This window comes from Melanostigma gelatinosum (genome assembly GCF_949748355.1).
Source record: "Melanostigma gelatinosum genome assembly, chromosome: 6".
Classification (NCBI taxonomy): domain Eukaryota; kingdom Metazoa; phylum Chordata; class Actinopteri; order Perciformes; family Zoarcidae; genus Melanostigma; species Melanostigma gelatinosum.
The window spans coordinates 4,278,995-4,296,943 of record NC_136639.1 but is presented as its reverse complement, the minus strand read 5'-3'; the positions used below and the strand labels follow the sequence as shown (position 1 = coordinate 4,296,943).

Below are 17,949 nucleotides of genomic sequence, written 5' to 3'. Positions count from 1 at the left end.
ATCATTTTAAATTTGAAACAAGAAATTGCACAAAATCCAAGCTTGACAAACTGAATCTAAGGTTTTTGAGAAAACACCATGAGTTCAGTATATGAAGTTTGCCTAGGTGTTGATGTCCAAATGTCGATGTTTTTCTTTCTGCTTTAAGGATTTATCGTCCATGTTGTTTTGTAAATTGACTTTCAAGGATTATTCTTGATTTATTTAGCATTGTCATCAAATACATTCCTGGATCAACAATAGAAAAAACAACAACAGTGACCCGCGGCCTGTAGACGTGTTTATCAGTTCAAGTCTGTTAATATTTGTGTCAGACCAGTGTCTGACAACCGCAGCGTCATAATCTAAAGAATGTTTAAATGTTACAAAGTTCACCACCAGCCAAGTTACAGATTACAATCAACAGGAAATCATTTGACAATATAAACATGTTAACAAATGACTTTCGACTGACAGTTTGGGACATTGGCTTTTCAAATTTAAAGCTACTGCCCGCAGCCAGTTAACTTAGCTTAGCACAAAGACTGGAAACAGGTGGAAACAGCTAGCCTAGCTCCATAACAAAACCTGATATAACATGTTTATTAGTGAGTTTGGGCGAGGTGTTGGTCGGCAGATTTTGTATCTTTGGACAAAGCCAGGCTGTTTCCCCCTGTTTCCAGTCTTTATGCTAAGCTAAGCTAATATGCTGCATCTGGTTTCATATTTACCGGCTTTGACTCATTCACAGTATTTCAAAACGTACTTAACCTGACAGCCATTGGTGTGAAGTAACTATTTACTCAAGTACTGCACAATTGTAAAGTATTTTACTTGAGTCCATGTAATAATAATTAGTACTGTGTCTTCAAAACATTTCAGAGGAAAATATTTACTCCTTTTCTAAATGTATCTGACAGCTATAGTTAATTTGATGTTTAGATTTATATACAAAAAGTACAATTTCACCACAAAATGTTTTGTTTTAATTGTATAAATAAACCCAAGTCATAAAATGTGCTCCACCTCAACCAGCAGCAACATAAATCTGCTGTTTAAAGATGAATGCATCAGTAAAACTGACCTAATAATTCTATTACATTGAGTAATTTGACATAAAAATACATTTAGCTGACAAAACCTTTTGCACATTTACGTTTTGCTAGTACTACTGACCAGACATGCATCCTCGTACAGGAAGCGCTCAGTCAACTAATTGTCATGTGTCGCTCTGCTTGAGCAACATGATCCAGTCACACATCAGCTGCTGAGTCTGCTTTCTGCAAATGCAAGCACACTTTATTTATGCTTACTGTAAAGTATGATGCAGAGGAAACATTTTTGGAACATCGTGCTGTGTGCGTGTGACAAACGCAAAGACGTGACGCATTACATGAATTACAGATAATGATGAATCATGTCACACTGTGTAGCATTTAATGTTTTAGTTGCTATGAGGTTTGTGTGATTAAATTCATTTATGCATTTATTTTTTCAGGATATTTAGTTTTCAAAATGTAATTTAATTGGTTGATTTCAGTATTTTTGAACTCAGTAAAAACACACGTGTTGTCAGCAAAATAAACTCAAAGTACCAAAGTAACTCATGCAAAAAACGCAAAATTGTCACTGTTATATTATTATATGTATATTTTAGTAATGGATTATTATTACTGACTTTGTTGGATTGATTTTAAAGGTGAAGTTGGTCAAATTGGGGCAAATTCAAACCACTTTATATACTGTTAGGTACATCTATAAAAAATATACTTTATTTGTAGTTTTTTTCTTTTGCATATAAGATCTGCAGTTGTGGAATGTAACAAAGTACATTTACTCAACTACTGTATTTGTGTACAATTTTGACATACCTGTACTTGGCTTGAGTATTTCTATTCTCTGCCATACTCTTACTTTACTACATTTCAGAGGGAAACATTGTACTTTTCACTCCACTACATTTATTTGACAGCTGTACAATATAAAATATGATATTCTTAAAGTATATATAATCCAGTACTACCCAGTCGTACACAAATCGCAAGTGTAGTCCACACTGACGAACTCCAACATTAAAATGCTCTTACAAGAACTAAACTGAATCTGAACCTGTAAAGCTGTTAGTTAAATATAGTGCGTCTCAAAACTCAGACTCAAAATTGTACTTTAACAGAGTACTTGAGTAAATGTACTTTGTTACTTTAAACCACTAATGTCACACTCTATCTCAGACAAGAAGTGTCCAAGCAGTTAGATAATCAGTGTGTTTACATGAGCAACCAGGATATGGCAACACGTTTACATGCGCTGTAAATCTGTGCATTCTTTGAGCACAATGCATATAAATATCAATCATAGTCAAATGTTCAGTGGTGGAAACCATCTCATTTACACTTGGATTGAATTATTTTGAATGTGCAATACATTTAATTGGTATTTCCTTTTATTTCTGCTGTCACAGCAAAACCTTCCCTGTATCTTTGTCTCATGCACATGACTACACGTGAGAAGTCTTTCAGGAAACCATCGTCACGCAATACTGCTGCAGGTTGTCTGTATTTGCCTTCTCTGATTACTGCAGAAAGCCGACACTATCCCAATCACTTCAATGCATTTGAACACACTGAGTGTTGAAGCAAAGGGGTTTATCTGCCCATTTCCAGTACCAACATACGGTTACACCTATTACAAGTAGTATTTTAGCCTTACATCAGATAATCTGAAGGTTAATTTGGTCAGATAAAAGGTCTTTACTTGACCTATCTTTTAATTACAAGTCATTGTGATTATCAATTAAAGGGTCCTTATCAGTAAACAACAACGTTTTTGTTAACTGCAACAATCCTTCAGGAAAAGAGAGAGACACCCTGTCCTCTCTTCTCAAAAACCATTCCAGATGGAAGGAATCACATGCGGCGAGACGTCACAAGCCGGAGGGGGGGACGGGGGGCGGGACCGTGAGTGGTGATAAATAAGGAGCGGACCAATCGGAGAGCTCGGTGGGACGTTTTTTCAGCTGCCAGTCAGGCCCTTTATAAAACTTTGTGTACCTCGGTGAGAGGCCAGTTTCTACTTCGACTGTGAAGAGAATAACAGTAAGTTTTACATTTTATGTTGTTGTGCTTGCTGTCTTTTGTCGAAAAAAAAATTATATATAAGACAAAAACATTGGAGAGTATTCGTTTCACAGGGATTGTTTCGTCATCAACCCGGATTTAACACCAGTGTCCTTTTAAAAAAAATTTAAGCTAATATCTCATTTTAATGTATTTTTAGTTTAAAAACTACATTTATTTTGGTTTTATCTGCCAGTATTTGCCGTCTTGTTTCATTCGGCTGCCTTTGTCTTTGTCTAACGTTACCTCTCTGTAGCTTACATCAGCCATTGATAGTTTCTTCCCTTCGGCTTAAATGAAACATCTAGCAGCGGTGGATTCTGTGGAAAGGACCGCTATCTGACCGCCATTTAGTCGGAAGTTTCGCTTCTCTTTTCGTTTTCCTAGTCGTAATTTCGATGTGAGGGCCGGGTGGTTTCTTGGCTCTCCGCCGCCGCCGCAGATCCCGTGACTGCGAACAAAACAAACACAGGTCCGGGGTGTTGTTGTTGGGATCCGTTTCTGCAACCTAACTTGCTAGAAAAACAGCCCCGAAACAACCGGTTATTCTCCCGTACACCCAGTATCGTATAATAACCTGCCTCATGTGGTTTTATAGCGGTTATTGAACCTAATCAGTGTCGGTAGTCGGGAAATAACTGCTGTGTCTGTCGGGAATGTGCATTGCAGCTTTAATGCGGATTTCTTGATGAGTCATGGGAAAGAACAAACTGTCCTACAGACTATAAGAATGCACGAAGAGCATCACGATGGGGAGACATGTTAGGAGAGAGGATTTCGATGGAAAACTTGCAGAACGTAACTCTTTTCCTAAGATATCGTGTCTTTTGTAATGGAAGTCTAATTCCATGGGAGTCGGGGCCTCGGGCCTCCCTCGGTGCTTCTTGGGAAATTGAGTCCTAACTTGTTTGTTTTGTTCCAGTAGGAAGCAACAATGCTGCCTCTTCTAGCCGTGTTGACCGTGTGCCTTGGAGCAGCCCTCTCGGCCCCCAGCCTGGACCCACAGCTGGATGACCACTGGGACCTGTGGAAGCTCTGGCACAGCAGGAAATATCATGAGGTGATCAATTGTTTTCTCCCCCCCTCCCCCAAAGCAGGCTGCTCCTGTCTGGGGAAAAAAAGCAATCTAAATGTTGTTGTTTGATGTTTTGCAGAAGGAGGAGGGCTGGAGGAGAATGGTGTGGGAGAAGAACCTGAAGAAGATCGAGATTCACAACCTGGAGCACTCAATGGGCTCACACTCCTACCGCCTGGGCATGAACCACTTTGGGGACATGGTGAGAAACGCTGTTTCAACACACACACGCGCAAACACTCATATCAGGGTTCTTTGTGAAGATCTGGACAACATGATTTGATAAAAGGCAAAGTAAGAAGAGTTAACTTTGAACTGAAAAAACTCCTAAAATTAAGCATAGACAAAGCATTGATTTTTGTTCTGTCATAAACATTAAATATACACAAATCTAGGTAAACTGTAAAAACAGATGGCATGTGGTGTGGGACACGGCCATATGAAGACAAAGTGTTGCACCTAAAGTTGGAGACTGGAACAGGATCAAAGTTAAAGTGGCAACAATTGCTGAAAATGTAGCTACTTCAGCATTGAATTGTACATCAAGCTCCGCTTAACCAACAATCCATTAAAGTCTGCAGCTGAAACCACTCGAGTACACTTTTACAATCATAAACCACAGTCCTTCTTCATCTGTAACTCTTTTTTTCCCACATTGGTCGTCATCTTTCCACAGACTAACGAGGAGTTCAGGCAGCTCATGAACGGCTACAAGCTCAAAGCCGAGAGGAAGGTCCGGGGGTCCTTGTTCATGGAGCCCAACTTCCTGGAGGCCCCACGCTCTGTGGACTATCGGGACAAGGGCTTCGTCACGCCCGTTAAGGACCAGGTAAGAAACAAAAAACGGGTTTCCTCTTTTTTTTTTTTTGTGTGTTTATGTCTCGTGTAGTCTCAGGACTTTCAGACAAGCTCACCTGGTGACTTCGTGCATTAACAGCCTGTAAGAGGAAACCAGGTCGACCGGGTCGCTGTGGTGCAACCACCCTCGTTTACATTCGGGCAAAGTGCTGGAGTGCAACTTCCAATATCTTTTTATTTATAGACGCAAAGTGCTTTCTATAGTCGGGGAGATGAAGGGCAATAACAAGATGCAGAGTGCAACAAGAACAACAATTAGGAGGAAATAAAACTATTGCTCTGTGACGTATAAAGAGCTCTGAACTTCTTTAAGTCTATTTAATAATAGCAACAAAATGGCCGACGTCAGAAAGAGACACAAGAACATGAAAAATATTAATATCTATCGCTCTCTCTCTCAGGGTCAGTGTGGTTCCTGCTGGGCCTTCAGCACCACCGGAGCTCTGGAGGGTCAGCTCTTCAGGAAGACGGGCAAGCTGGTGTCGCTGAGCGAGCAGAACCTGGTGGACTGCTCCCGACCCGAGGGCAACGAGGGCTGCAGCGGCGGCCTGATGGACCAGGCCTTCCAGTACGTCCAGGACAACCAGGGCCTGGACTCTGAGGACGCATACCCCTACGCTGCAACAGTGAGTGATAGTTGTGAAAGGAGCATAACAAACTGCAGACACAGCACATTTTATAACTTGTTGGTCCTTTATCAGAATATATGGGGTTCAGGTCTGTCCCACTCACCCTCTTCTTCTTCTCCTCCTCCTCCTCCTCCAGGACACCCTGCCGTGTAAATACGACCCCGCGTACAACTCTGCCAACGACACGGGGTTCGTGGACGTCCCGAGCGGTAAGGAGCACGCTCTCATGAAGGCCGTCGCCGCCGTGGGACCCGTTTCTGTCGCCATCGACGCCGGTCACGAGTCCTTCCAGTTCTACCAGTCGGGTCAGTTCAAGACACTTTTTCTCTCTTTGAGAGTATTTGTTTTTTTTTAGTTTTTTTTTAAAGATCTGTTTTGTGCTTGTATGCAGCTGACTGTTGTTGTTTTTGTTGTATTTTAGGAATCTACTTCGATAAGGAGTGCAGCAGCGAGGAGCTGGACCACGGCGTGCTGGTGGTGGGTTACGGCTTCGAGGGAGAAGATGTGGACGGGAAAAAATACTGGATCGTAAAGAACAGGTCGGTGGAAACCGCTGAGTGTTCAGAATCACAGTGGAGAACATTACAGTCTGCTGTACTTTTATTTTTCAGGTCTAAGTACTACCTCAATAAAAAGTAGTACCAGTAGTAAGTGTCTCAACTGACAAGGAAACGGTATCTTTAGCAATTTAAGGAAAACAAAATAAGTATTTATAAGGGGTTGTGACTTTGTGTGATTTTGTAAGATTTTTTTTAATCTCAAACTCTTTTGCAGATGAATTGTTGCAGAAGAAGTAATCCTACAAATGAGCTCATGCTAGCTCGTTAGGCTGTTGATTAAACCTCTCTGCTCGACTGCAGGTTGTAATTCTCTGTCTTCTTTTGTCTTCTTGCAGCTGGGGTGAAAAGTGGGGAGCCGACGGCTACATCTTGATGGCTAAAGACAGAAAGAACCACTGTGGGATTGCGACAGCAGCCAGTTATCCTCTCGTCTAACGTTTGCACGGCTCCACTTTTAGGTAAAAAATAATTGCAATCGTTTTGGCTGAAAGCGACGGACGCGGCTTCAGTCAGAGCGACGACGTCGGCAGGAGATTGGACGATGTTTTAAGAGGAGAAACACTGTTGTTTTTAGGGAACTGGTGCCATTTTGTGTTTGGCTGGTTTTATGCCACGTTTTATTTTGTCTGAAAACATTTTAGTCGTGTTTTGTTCTTTGTAAATATGCGTATCCGACTTGGCGAGTGATAAATTGACTTGCTTCGGTCATTGTAAATGATTCTTGATTTCTACTTTTTCTGTGATCAATTAAAGGTGTGAAACACTAACTTTGGGTTTTTGGACTTTTTAAACGCTTCTTGGCGCGTTTTTGACGGCTTCTTAAGATGATGTTTGATCTGCTTTTACAAAATGTCAAATTGAAGTTCTGATTGTTGGTTCTGTAACTATGCAGTTGATTCATAAGGAAACCGAGTCGGCCCTGAATACTTTGTCAAACTGTTAAAGCTCAACAAAGCTTTCTGCTTTTGTTACTGTAGGTCAGATGTGACCGCTGACTGACCCGAATCCCAGTATTACAAGGGTCTTAACAGTAAAGCCGGTCAGGTGTGTGTGATTCTGTAACATATTTACTTCACCTCGGAGTTCAGTCCAGACTGATACGCAGAACAGTGAGAGCGGCTGTAAGACTGTGTTGTGTAACTTAAAAATAAAGAACAGGGCGCGAGAGTGATTAAAGGGCCAGTTCACCGAATCTCAAAAAACATATTGTCTCACTCACCCTCTGTTGGCCTCCAGCTAAACAGATTTTGGGTTTAATAATCCAAAATTTTGAGAATTCTGATGCTCTAAAACAATGGCGGTGAATGGAAATTAATTAATTTGTGTTCAAAGCTCAAAAATGACATGACAAAAATGTGGCTACCATTAGAGAAACTGAGGTCAGGTTTTAGAAGCTTTAAAAACACACTTTCACGTGTTTTAACAACACTTTTGATGTACATCTACAGTTAAATTCTAACTGTATTATACTTATTCTGTATGTCGCTGTGAAAGTGATGCATTCTGGGAGTCACGACGCTTGCTCCCATGATCCCAACTGTGAAGTGTTTCTTTTCACAGTAATTCACTGTTTACCGCTGACAAACGACTCTACGTTTTTACTCCAATAAGTTACTGTATTTCTTCGACACAGTAGAGATACTTAAAATAATGTAATTTCATAATTGAATTAGTTTGATACAGTAGAGATACTGCAGGTCGTACACTAGCTTGATGACAAAATTGCTGCAAAAAAAAAAGTGTCTTCTGGAGCATTGCTTCATAAAAGGTGGAATAAATCGGATTGTGACCTGAAAGCTGAGAAAATGTAGGTGAAACGAGTGAAAGTGTGAAAACTTTACTTTATCAACAGGTAAATTTCAGCATGTTGCACAAACTGAGAAACATTTTTTTAACTTCAAAAACATTTGGCAGAACAAAACAATTTGTTTTGAAAAATGTTTAGTTTAATTCCTTAAATGTCGAGATACAAGGACAAAATGTATGGAAAGCTGTAGAGGACACACTTCTGATGATCACAAATTAAACCCTCATTGAGTAACAATTTTTTATTTTCTGCAACCATTCAAAAATATTGTGATATTTGACATTATTATATTGAAATATTATTCGATGATCCTTCAAGACATTTGACAACGCAAACATTTTTATAGTAAATTGCACAACAATGATCGAAACAAAAGTCTGGCCTCTCAGCGAAACATTGAAAGTAAATTACTGGTGCTTCTTGACAAAGGTCAGGAACTCGTTGACGTCATCGGGGGAGCCGACCACGAAGGGCACCCGCTGGTGGAGGCTCTCGGGCTGGATGTCCAGGACCCTCTGGGTGCCGGTGGAGGCGACGCCTCCCGCCTGCTCGATGAGGAAGGCGATGGGGTTGCACTCGTACAACAACCGCAGCTTTCGGGAGACAATTGAAAAGAAAAATACAGAAAGACACACAAATGAAACAGGATCGTTGTTTTGCAGTCAAAAGCTTTGTACGTTTATTTTTCATACAGTATTTTTAGGGAAGAATAGCAGTTTCCTCTTTAAAGTGCTTTGTAAACAGTAAATATTTTCCACTTTTGTCAAAGTTATTAAATGTTATCAGACTTTGATGTAGCGTATTGCCGCTAACAGGTGAATATACCTCTAGACGCATTGGTGGAAGAAGTACTCGGATATTTTACTCAACCAAAGCAATACTACAGTGTACAAATACAAGTAAAAGTCCTTCTGTCTGACGAAAGAGTTGTGACGTTAGCATGAAAACATGGTGGGATTAGCAAGCTAACGTTAGCTAGCTAACTAGCTAGCCGCTCAACGAGCTGTGCTGTGATTGTAATGCTACACAGTGATTGTTAACAACGAGAGGCGACGTTTAATTAGAAGGCGTTAATATTTCCTTTATTTCATAACGTTTTATTCCCAAGCGGTCGACTCTGTCTCAGATTTAGCCTTGAAACATTAGGACTGATCTAAAACAGTAAATGGTGGTTTGAGCCATTTTCAACCATGAAAATTTCAGTCATGTCATTTAGGTCAATGTTTTCAAAACACGTTATAATGTGCAATTACTCTTTAACTTCATTGTGCTTCAACAGAGGTGGAAGTAGATCTTTTTGTGCCTGTTTATTCAACTTTATTTGATTTAAAACTGATGAAACAAGGAAACTAAAGATTGCCACTGTTTTTATAATGTGCTTTATAAATAGATAGCCTGGCCTTTATGTCCAGTATGTAACACGTACAGTTAAAGGTCAGTTACGGTCTGTGTTGACAACCTGTGTGCTGTCCTGCGTGTCCCCCCCCCCCCCCCCCCCCCCCCAGCCTCAGGTTACAAACGTCCCAAGTACAGTTTGTCTTTGAGGGGGTGCGTGTCAGTTAAATCTGGGAGGTGACAGGAACCAGTGCCTCGGGCTGTGGAGCTTTATAATCAGGTCTATCTGGACTCCAAGTTTGAAGGATTTTTGAGTCGATAGCAGATCTCTTCATTGTTGGGTAGAAACACTAAAAGAGACTCAGGCACATTGTGTTACTTGAACAATGACTGGTGCATTAATATACCAGTTTAAACTGTAGACTGGTTCCATACTTCTCATGCTGTTGGCTAATAATAAGACAATCTTGACAAATGAAGACCACATTTATGCTTTTTAAAGCATAACTGCCATCACTAGAAGTGAAACGCGAACGCAAGGCTATAAACAAACTTCACGTCACCACCACTAAGCTAAAGACAGAATAATTGGCGTGATGGTATTTTGTATTCTCATTTAGCCACTTGTCAGCAACCGCCTTTTTTAAGACAAGTTAAAACTTCAAATTTCAAGAGCGGTGTCTAACGGGGTAAAACGTTAAAACCTCTTAAGCCTGTGTTAGCCGCAGACCTTATTGTAGACATTTAACCGTTAACTCATTCAAAGAAACATTGACTTTGAGACGAGGGAACCATAAGTGCAAATAGTTGACTCATTTGTGGGTTTTAGGACTCATTCCTGCAGAACTCTATATACGTAGGTGGTGGTGGTGGTTTTAGAGTCAAAAGTCTAGAGCCAGGCTATACCCCATCTGTGACTGGTGCAAACTAATATTTTATCACATTTGAATTATCTTAATTGGTGTTTTTAAATAGGATATGATACTGTGGTCAGTTAAGTCAATCCAACATGCTTTTGTGTTTTAATCTGACAACTGTGGCGGTGGTACCGTGGCTTTGCAGAGGTCGGTGGTTACCTTTCCCTTGGGGCTCTTCTCGTTGGCGGGGTACAAGAAGATCCCCCCGTAGGCGATGGTGCGGTGAACGTCTGACACCATAGAGCCCACATAACGAGCTCCGTAGGGAGCGCTGCCATCCTGTCGGGAGTAGTGGCACATTTAAATATGAGTTCAGTGAAGAATGTGTTTGAACAGTGGCGTATATGCTCCCTGCTCGTCCTGTGTGTGTGTGTGTGTGCGTGTGTGTGTGTGTGTGTGGATTTGATATTTTGAAATATAGTATTTATAATAAGACAGTTGTTAAATAATACACTTAAAGTTTCTGGGGTTCAGAGTGATTGACACATATTTGTGTTGTCCTGTATACATTTTAATCCAGTATATATATATATATATATATATATATATATATATATATATATATATTTATATTTATATAAACAGGTCAGTCAGGCAGTTTATTTAAAAGTTGCAGCTACAGCAGATCATGAGTCATTCTGACCTGCCGACGAAGAAAAGAACAGCAAACAACAGACGGGTCAAACTCCGTCTGCAGCAGCTGCAACACACATTAATCCTGCCGCGTGACACACACCGAAAAAAACAAGTTGTGCTTGCGGACCCTTCCTGACTGAAAGAGCTTCTTTACTTCATTTCACCGTTTTTCATCCCACACTTTAATGCTCAATGCACCAAACTCCACTCCTAAAACGAGTACTCGAAACCAAACGTTAGTCTCAAAGCAGAATCTGAGAGGAGTTACCCTGAAGCGAGTCTCGTGCAACGTGATGCACAGTCATGTGCTTGCTGAGTCACATCCCAGTCACCACGAGGGAGTGGTGCCGAAGTGTTTGTGCAGAGTATTTCACCAAAAAAACAGATCCTCCCACGCGACACACGCTGAGAAAACACATCCAGCTGGCAGCAGTTCAGACAGCGAAATAAAAGAGAAGAGAATGCAAAACACAAACCCAGAGTAGATGGAGCAGCACGAGAGAGGGGAAGATGTGTATGAAGATTCTCTTTAAAATACCTCACACGTCCTGAAAGTGTGTCAGCGCTGACGACAGAAGAACCTTCTTTAAGTTTCATTATTCGACGACATTATTAGAGTTCAAATGCTTTTTGGCTCCTAAATGAACACATAGTACACATTTTACTTTGATGTTGTGCCTCTGGCAGATGGTTTCGGAAGTAATGAAAATATTTCTCGAATAGTAAGAAAGATCAGTTGTTATAATATCTGTTTTTCGCTGAGTTTCCACACTTTAATTTAGAAGTAATTCAGTGTTTGCAACACCAGACGGTGAGAGTTTTGTTTGGAGAACACCTGTTTGACAGAAGAGCAGAGAGGATTTGACACGAACGCTGCAGATATTTAAATAAAGAAGAAAGAACTTTAAACGAGATTCAAACTTCCATGCGAGTCTTTCCAGCAACAGTTCCAAGTTCAAACCTGCGGGACACGTTTCTGCTGTTTGGACGCGCACAGTGAGCAACAGTGCGGTTTACCGCTGAATTGTGCTGCGTCATCATGCTTGAGTAACGTGTCACATGACGATGAGTGTAGTAGAAGATATTAGGAGACACATTCTCTGTTTCCATGCCTAAAATACAACATTACAATCTATCAGAGGAAGATAAAACGGACACTTAACATTCAGCAGGTCTTTAAGGAAACATGACTGCGTGGCAATATTTCTTTTCTTGTTCACGTTGAGCTGCAGTTTGTGTCTGTGTAATAATGCTCCTGTTTGTAAGTTACATGTACAAACATTAAATGAACATCTTTAATGCAATGAAAAGCAATGCAAGTTTTATAAGACACAAAAGAGTCTAATTAAATAGAATTACACTTAAAGTGTAGATATGAACAAATAGTCCCAAATGATGAGAACAGAAACAGAAAAGTTTTAATCCTGTTTTAAATCTAAAAGAACTGAAAGTCGGAGGATTTTGGGCAACTGTTGTCAAGGAGAAGCCTCAGGGACGGGGCATTCAAGCTGACATGTCCTTTCATAAAAGTGCTCTGATGACCGGACGAACTTTGCTCGTCAGGTTTGTAGCTGCAGAGGTGCTGAGTCTGGAGATCAGAGTTTCCAGATGAGAGGCTGCAGTTTCCTGAGGAACACGACGTTTCCTGCAGTAAACTGTGTCGCCATCCTGCAGCTCAGCTGACCGGGCTTCACGCTGTCTGAACCCGAGTGTCACGACGGACCACGTGTCTGTGGGTCAGGACGGTCACTGTTCGGCCTCTCTGTCTGTGGTACCCGACTGCATCAAGCATCTCTTACTTTTACCTCATCAGCACAAGGTTTTCACCTCAAATGTCATCTAGAAAGTCTTTTAAATTGACCAGATGTGTAAAATAAAGCCACATTCTGCATCTGAAGTTGCTCTTTGTTGCTATCATGACTTTCTGCCACTTTAACTGAGAATAAAAGTGTAAAACAACAGTTAAAATGCAAACAATCAGTTGTCGCTCAGTCTATTTGAGCTGCAGCGAACTAGGTTTCATATTTACACGACACACGACACAGAAAACATACAACTTGGAGGAGATGCTTGTTGAGTTACACTTGTTTTAACTTATATTCAGAAGTTTTTCATGTCACATAAACATAAGCAGCGTCCCCTCTGCAAAACACATGTATTAACCAATGTACCTGTAGCGTTACCTTAACAACTAGATATAATGGAATACAAATAAATACAATGAAATAAATAAAGTAAGAAAAGAAAAAAGAGAGTTCTGTCATCGCCTGTAATAATGAAGACCCGGACAACCAGATCTTAACTTGAGTTTTGTTCGAAAAGGCAAATTATTTCACTTTTCATGATAAAATGAACGTATGTGAAAAGCAAATTCCTTATTTAAGCTGTCAAAAGAAGAATGTAATAGATTTCTTTTTTTTGCATTGTAACATAGATTTACATTATTTCTGCTCTTGAGAAACATTTTAAGAACTCTAATCTGTTGATACCCTTTGAAAAAAACTGCTTTTTGTGTGCTGCCAACCAGAAGTCTTCGCGTGAAGTCATTCGATCAGAGAAAACGCTTCGTCAGCCTTCATGTGACGAGTGTGTTGTTTGAAATCCTGCCTCAAGTTGAGATGTGTGTGTGTGTGTGTGTGCGTGTGTCTATTGTACATGTTTGGTTAAAGGTATCAGATTCAAAACCACAAAGTAGAGCTGATTAATGTCAACACTTTGGCTCAAACTAAAGCAGTTTGTTTGTGAAGGTTTGTGACATGCTCTCACCTCGGGGTACTTCTTGTGCTTGAGGTACTCGTTGATGGACGGGTGGAAGTACTTTGCGTATCCCTCGTTAAGACTGTAGATCTTCCCCTTCGGCTTGATCTTCACGTTCTTCTCAGTCAGGATGAACTCGCCGATGGCCTGAAGAACAAGAAGGATACGTTGAGGTGGAAAGAAAACATTTTATAATAACCTAAATATACTTATGGAGAGAAGACCGTCCATTAAACAATGCCAGAGAGAAGTCTGCAAAATACACGGTCTGTATTATAATGTATATTATAACTGACTTTAGGCCTGAGGACTTCTCCTGTTGGTGGATTTCATGCTTGAAAACAGAACAACACTCTGGTTTTCTAGGTTTCTGGATGCAACAACAACAAGATTACTTTCAAACATGCTTTGAACCAAATAATAAAAAGAAAAAGATAAATCTTAATCTGGAATAAGATGCAGGATATGAGGCGGATTACTCGTGGTTTTAAGTGAGAGTGAAAGGGAACAAAAGCAAAAAGATTTGAACAAAAACAAATTTAGTACTAACTAACGCTGAAGGAGGTAACACGATGATGATTAAGCCTCTGGCCCACTGATGAAAGTACTGCAATATGTATATATTTGCAGTATAACAAACTGTGTGAGAACAGTTTTTCTCCATTTTACACACACAGAAAGTGGAACTATGCACACAACTCTGAAAACGTCACAAAATGAATGCAACTAGTTGTGATTTTGCAGTTTCTCTGCAAAAATAAACAAAACGATGGATGAATAAAAGCCTCCAGACTCCAGACACAGTCAACCAGGAGTCAGATCTTCAAGGACTTTAAAATGATGAAAAGATGTTTAAGAAAAATGATATAAGGAAAACTACCTCCAAAACAACTTGTTTGTCTTTATATTCATGCTGGACTTCTCTAAGGATTTATACGAGCCAAGTATCCAATAAAACGGGTTTATGTTTTCTCAAATAAAAGCAGCGATAGGGCCACAGAAGCATATAAACAGTGACATCAAGAGACACTGATGTTGAGGAGGAGACAGCAGAGAAACCCGAGGAGGCGTCCGCTAGCAGTGAAGTACTCACGGGGTCCAACATGAAGAAGTTGAGGCCGGCTCCGGTGCTGAGGGCCACCAGGGTGGCGCTGCCGTACAGAGTGTAGCCCGCGCACACGATGTTGTTTCCCGGCTGCAGGGCGTCTTTCTCTGTGGGCTCCCCCTCCGACACCTGAACCAGCAACATCAACACATGAAGACTTGAAGGCATGAACACATCAACACATGAATACAGCTTTCCTGCGGTCCTTCAGTTCCCCAGGTACCACAAATATAGAAGAGTCGGTTTTAAGGACTGTATACTGAAATATTTACAGCAAAAAAAGGTTTAAACAGCAACAGTGAGGGAGATAAATAGAGCCACTTGTTCTGCTATTGTACAAACAACAACAACAATATGATATCACTGATATCACAATTTAAATTTAAATACTGTCAATTCAGAGAAACAGTTAAGAAAAACAAACATTATTCCAATATATGTATATCCAAGTCTCAGTTTGTCTATAAGTTTACGATAAAAAAGACATTGAACATATACGCAAAACTGTAAAACAAACAAACAGACGAATATAAAGTATCTATTTATATTCAATCATACCAACATTTATATATCCTACACTAACAGAGACGACAGGACGTCTATATCTGTGTATTTCTTGCATGGTTTTCTGCTTGCTGATACAAAACAGACTGTAAATCCTGCAAGTACTTAGTGACTGACTTCACGTGCAGTTTAAGAAGATGAAACTCAGATTAGCTGGACGGCAGTGCCCCCTTGTGTCTGCAGAGTGTTACTGCACCTCGGTAAATATCCTTTTATGTAACATATACAACTATTCTGACACTCACATACTCAAATTTCATGTGATCGAGTCTACTAATATCATATATATTTCATTATTGTTATTTATTTTATTTAAAATAATATTTGTGTATATGTATCTTCACATGTATATGTATATATTATATTTTAAGGAGAATATTCGTTGCTCTTGATGCCCTTAATGTATTTTATTTATTAATATTTGACGTATTCATCCTTCTAAAATTGCATGAAATGTAATAAATCCTTCTTAGTGAACTAAATACATTCAGATGACAGAATATTCACAACAATAATCATAATCAGCTCATTAGTTTTTACTAACCTTTACTAGAAGAATACATGTTTTATCTTATAATGTATGTGTCTCCTTTTAAACAAACAATAAAATAACATTCATACTTATACCAGTAAACCCTTTGTGATGGTTTGTCTAGACTCACCCGTTTGTAGATGGCGAATATGGTGCCGATAGAAGCCAAGCAGTCGATGTTACTGGATCCGTCCAGAGGGTCAAAACACACCACGTACTTCCCCTGTGACAAACAAACTACATATTATTATTACTGTAGAAGTATTAACTAATCCAGGTGAACAGGGTTACATTGTTTTGTTTTACAAGTTTTCAGGAATTTGATGCTTAAATATGCAAATGAGGCATTCTCTTATTAAATATGTTCTAATGTGCAGAAGTCTGAACATTGAATAAAGAGTAATAATCACAACAGGTGGATTCTTTCAGCTGCGTCTCATTAACTCACTTCAGTGGAAACAAGAGGAAACAAGAGGGAACTGTTTTAACCTCTAAAGTGTGAAGAACGACTTCACACTGTTGTATTAGATGAGGTCATATACTTTGCTGCTGCTAATCACACAACTTTGTCACTTCACTGATATAAATATAAGTACAACACTGGTCATAGCTGCTGTATGTATATATACAGCTTGCCTTGCAATTTTGACTTTAAAAACCAAATCACAACATTATTCTTGACTGTATTTAATATACTTCTACTTATTTCTGTATCTGTACATTGTTCTGTCATTTTAATAGAGATATACCTTATTGTGAATTATAAGGTTCCTTCACAAAATGCCTGTCTAATGCAGGTTAAAACAATACGTCCTGAGTTTACCCATCATGGTGTCGTCGTGTCCACTCACCCTCTTGTCTTTGGGCGTGATGATGAGCTCCTTGTTCTCCTCAGACACCATGCAGCAGGTGCCGTAGGAGGCCTGCAGCATGTTGATCACCAGGTCGTTAGACAGCACGTCCAGCTTCTTCACATCGTCCCCCGTCACGTTCACGGAGCCCGCCAAGCCCTGCCTGTGTGGACCAACCAATCGACCAGCCAATCAATCAATCAATCAGCCAATCAATCAGCCAGTCAATCAATCAGTCAATCAATAAAGCAATCAGCCAATCAATCAATCAATCAGCCAATCAATCAATTAGCCAATCAATCAAGCAATCAGCCAATCAAACGTGTAATCTTTGTTTTGAAACGTGTTATATAAATAAAGTGTATTAAGTTTGAAGGTACTTACGAATGGTTACAGGCTGTTTCCCTCTCAACAAGCTTTTTTAAAATGTATTATTATATATATTTATATTATGGATGGGGCTATACTTCCATCCATAATACAAGGCTCCACTCAAGGAATTTGACCCTTTTCAGCCTCCCAATGAATTCACACCATCCTCTAGATTCTCTCCAACATCAATTCCCTCCACAAACAGCTGGTTATCTCGCTAGAAAAGCTGCACAATCTTTTCTTCTTTTCTCACATTAGAGTGTTGAAATGCAGCTAAAATCTCACAAAGCTCTCTTTGCTCACAATGTAGCAGCGTGACTTCTACAGAACACACAGAACAACATCAGTCATATCAGCACCGTCTGCCTCGGCCCCTCGAATCTCTCTCCGGGTAACTACCAGCTGTTCTGCAGCTGATTCTGACCTCTGACCTCTTCGCAAGTGCAAGCGCAAGTAGTTTACGAAAGATCAAATCTGCACACGAGTCTTTGCTTCGTCATATGTATCACCGTCAGTAATGCCCGGGTGCATGCCAATGGTTCCCATTACGCCTTTTACTTACAGGTGGTTCAGGCCTGCCTTGCGCACAGCAGAAGAAATGGCTTTGATGGCGGTCAGGATGGCGTTGATGAGCTGGGTCAGCTCGCCGGTCGCCCCCTTAGCCTGGCGGCCGGTCTCGATGACGAACCGGGTCAGGGTCCATACGTCCGTGTCAAAACCCGACTGGTCCGACATGCTGGCTTCTGGTTTCCTTCTGTTCCTCCCGGGCGAGCAGCAGAGCGGACAGGCGGCGAGTGAGCGACCTCATTACCAGCCGCGTCCTTTTCATGCCCAGGGCCATGACGGCGGGCCAAGG

The 17,949-nt window shown here is 40.4% G+C and overlaps 2 protein-coding genes across 5 annotated transcripts; one reads left to right on the top strand and one right to left on the bottom strand.

Moving 5' to 3' along the window:
* Positions 1-3,001: 3,001 nt before the first annotated feature.
* Positions 3,002-6,984, top strand: ctsla (cathepsin La). Of its 4 annotated transcripts, none has more exons than XM_079270535.1 (8): positions 3,002-3,074; positions 4,018-4,155; positions 4,250-4,372; positions 4,847-4,999; positions 5,430-5,654; positions 5,794-5,962; positions 6,079-6,196; positions 6,553-6,984. In XM_079270535.1, exons 2-8 carry the CDS (start codon positions 4,030-4,032, stop codon positions 6,650-6,652), a joined length of 1,014 nt encoding a protein of 337 aa, XP_079126661.1. In that variant the 5' UTR covers positions 3,002-3,074; positions 4,018-4,029; the 3' UTR covers positions 6,653-6,984. The 4 variants fall into 4 exon arrangements, with proteins under 4 accessions (XP_079126661.1, XP_079126663.1, XP_079126660.1 ...); XM_079270537.1 differs by having other exon boundaries at positions 3,039-3,074; positions 4,021-4,155; XM_079270534.1 differs by lacking the exon at positions 3,002-3,074 and adding an exon at positions 3,184-3,893 and having other exon boundaries at positions 4,021-4,155.
* Positions 6,985-8,141: 1,157 nt separating this feature from the next.
* On the bottom strand, positions 8,142-17,936 carry fbp2 (fructose-1,6-bisphosphatase 2). The gene is made up of 7 exons (XM_079270541.1): positions 17,656-17,936; positions 16,722-16,884; positions 16,001-16,093; positions 14,763-14,903; positions 13,679-13,816; positions 10,436-10,555; positions 8,142-8,617 (listed from the first exon to the last, which is right to left on the bottom strand). Exons 1-7 carry the CDS (start codon positions 17,826-17,828, stop codon positions 8,432-8,434), a joined length of 1,014 nt encoding a protein of 337 aa, XP_079126667.1. The 5' UTR covers positions 17,829-17,936; the 3' UTR covers positions 8,142-8,431.
* Positions 17,937-17,949: the final 13 nt, after the last annotated feature.

Bases quoted from the DNA above. Each gene is read 5' to 3' on its own strand.
- ctsla (XM_079270534.1), top strand. From the start codon at position 3,855: ATGTTAGGAGAGAGGATTTCGATGGAAAACTTGCAGAAC. The intron at 3,894-4,020 runs GTAACTCTTTTC...TTGTTCCAGTAG, and splicing joins CGATGGAAAACTTGCAGAAC to GAAGCAACAATGCTGCCTCT. The intron at 5,000-5,429 runs GTAAGAAACAAA...TCTCTCTCTCAG, and splicing joins TCACGCCCGTTAAGGACCAG to GGTCAGTGTGGTTCCTGCTG.
- fbp2 (XM_079270541.1), bottom strand. From the start codon at position 17,828: ATGTCGGACCAGTCGGGTTTTGACACGGACGTATGGACCCTGACCCGG. The intron at 16,885-17,655 runs GTAAGTAAAAGG...TGGTCCACACAG, and splicing joins AAGGCAGGCCTGAACCACCT to GCAGGGCTTGGCGGGCTCCG. The intron at 16,094-16,721 runs GTGAGTGGACAC...TGTTTGTCACAG, and splicing joins TCACGCCCAAAGACAAGAGG to GGGAAGTACGTGGTGTGTTT.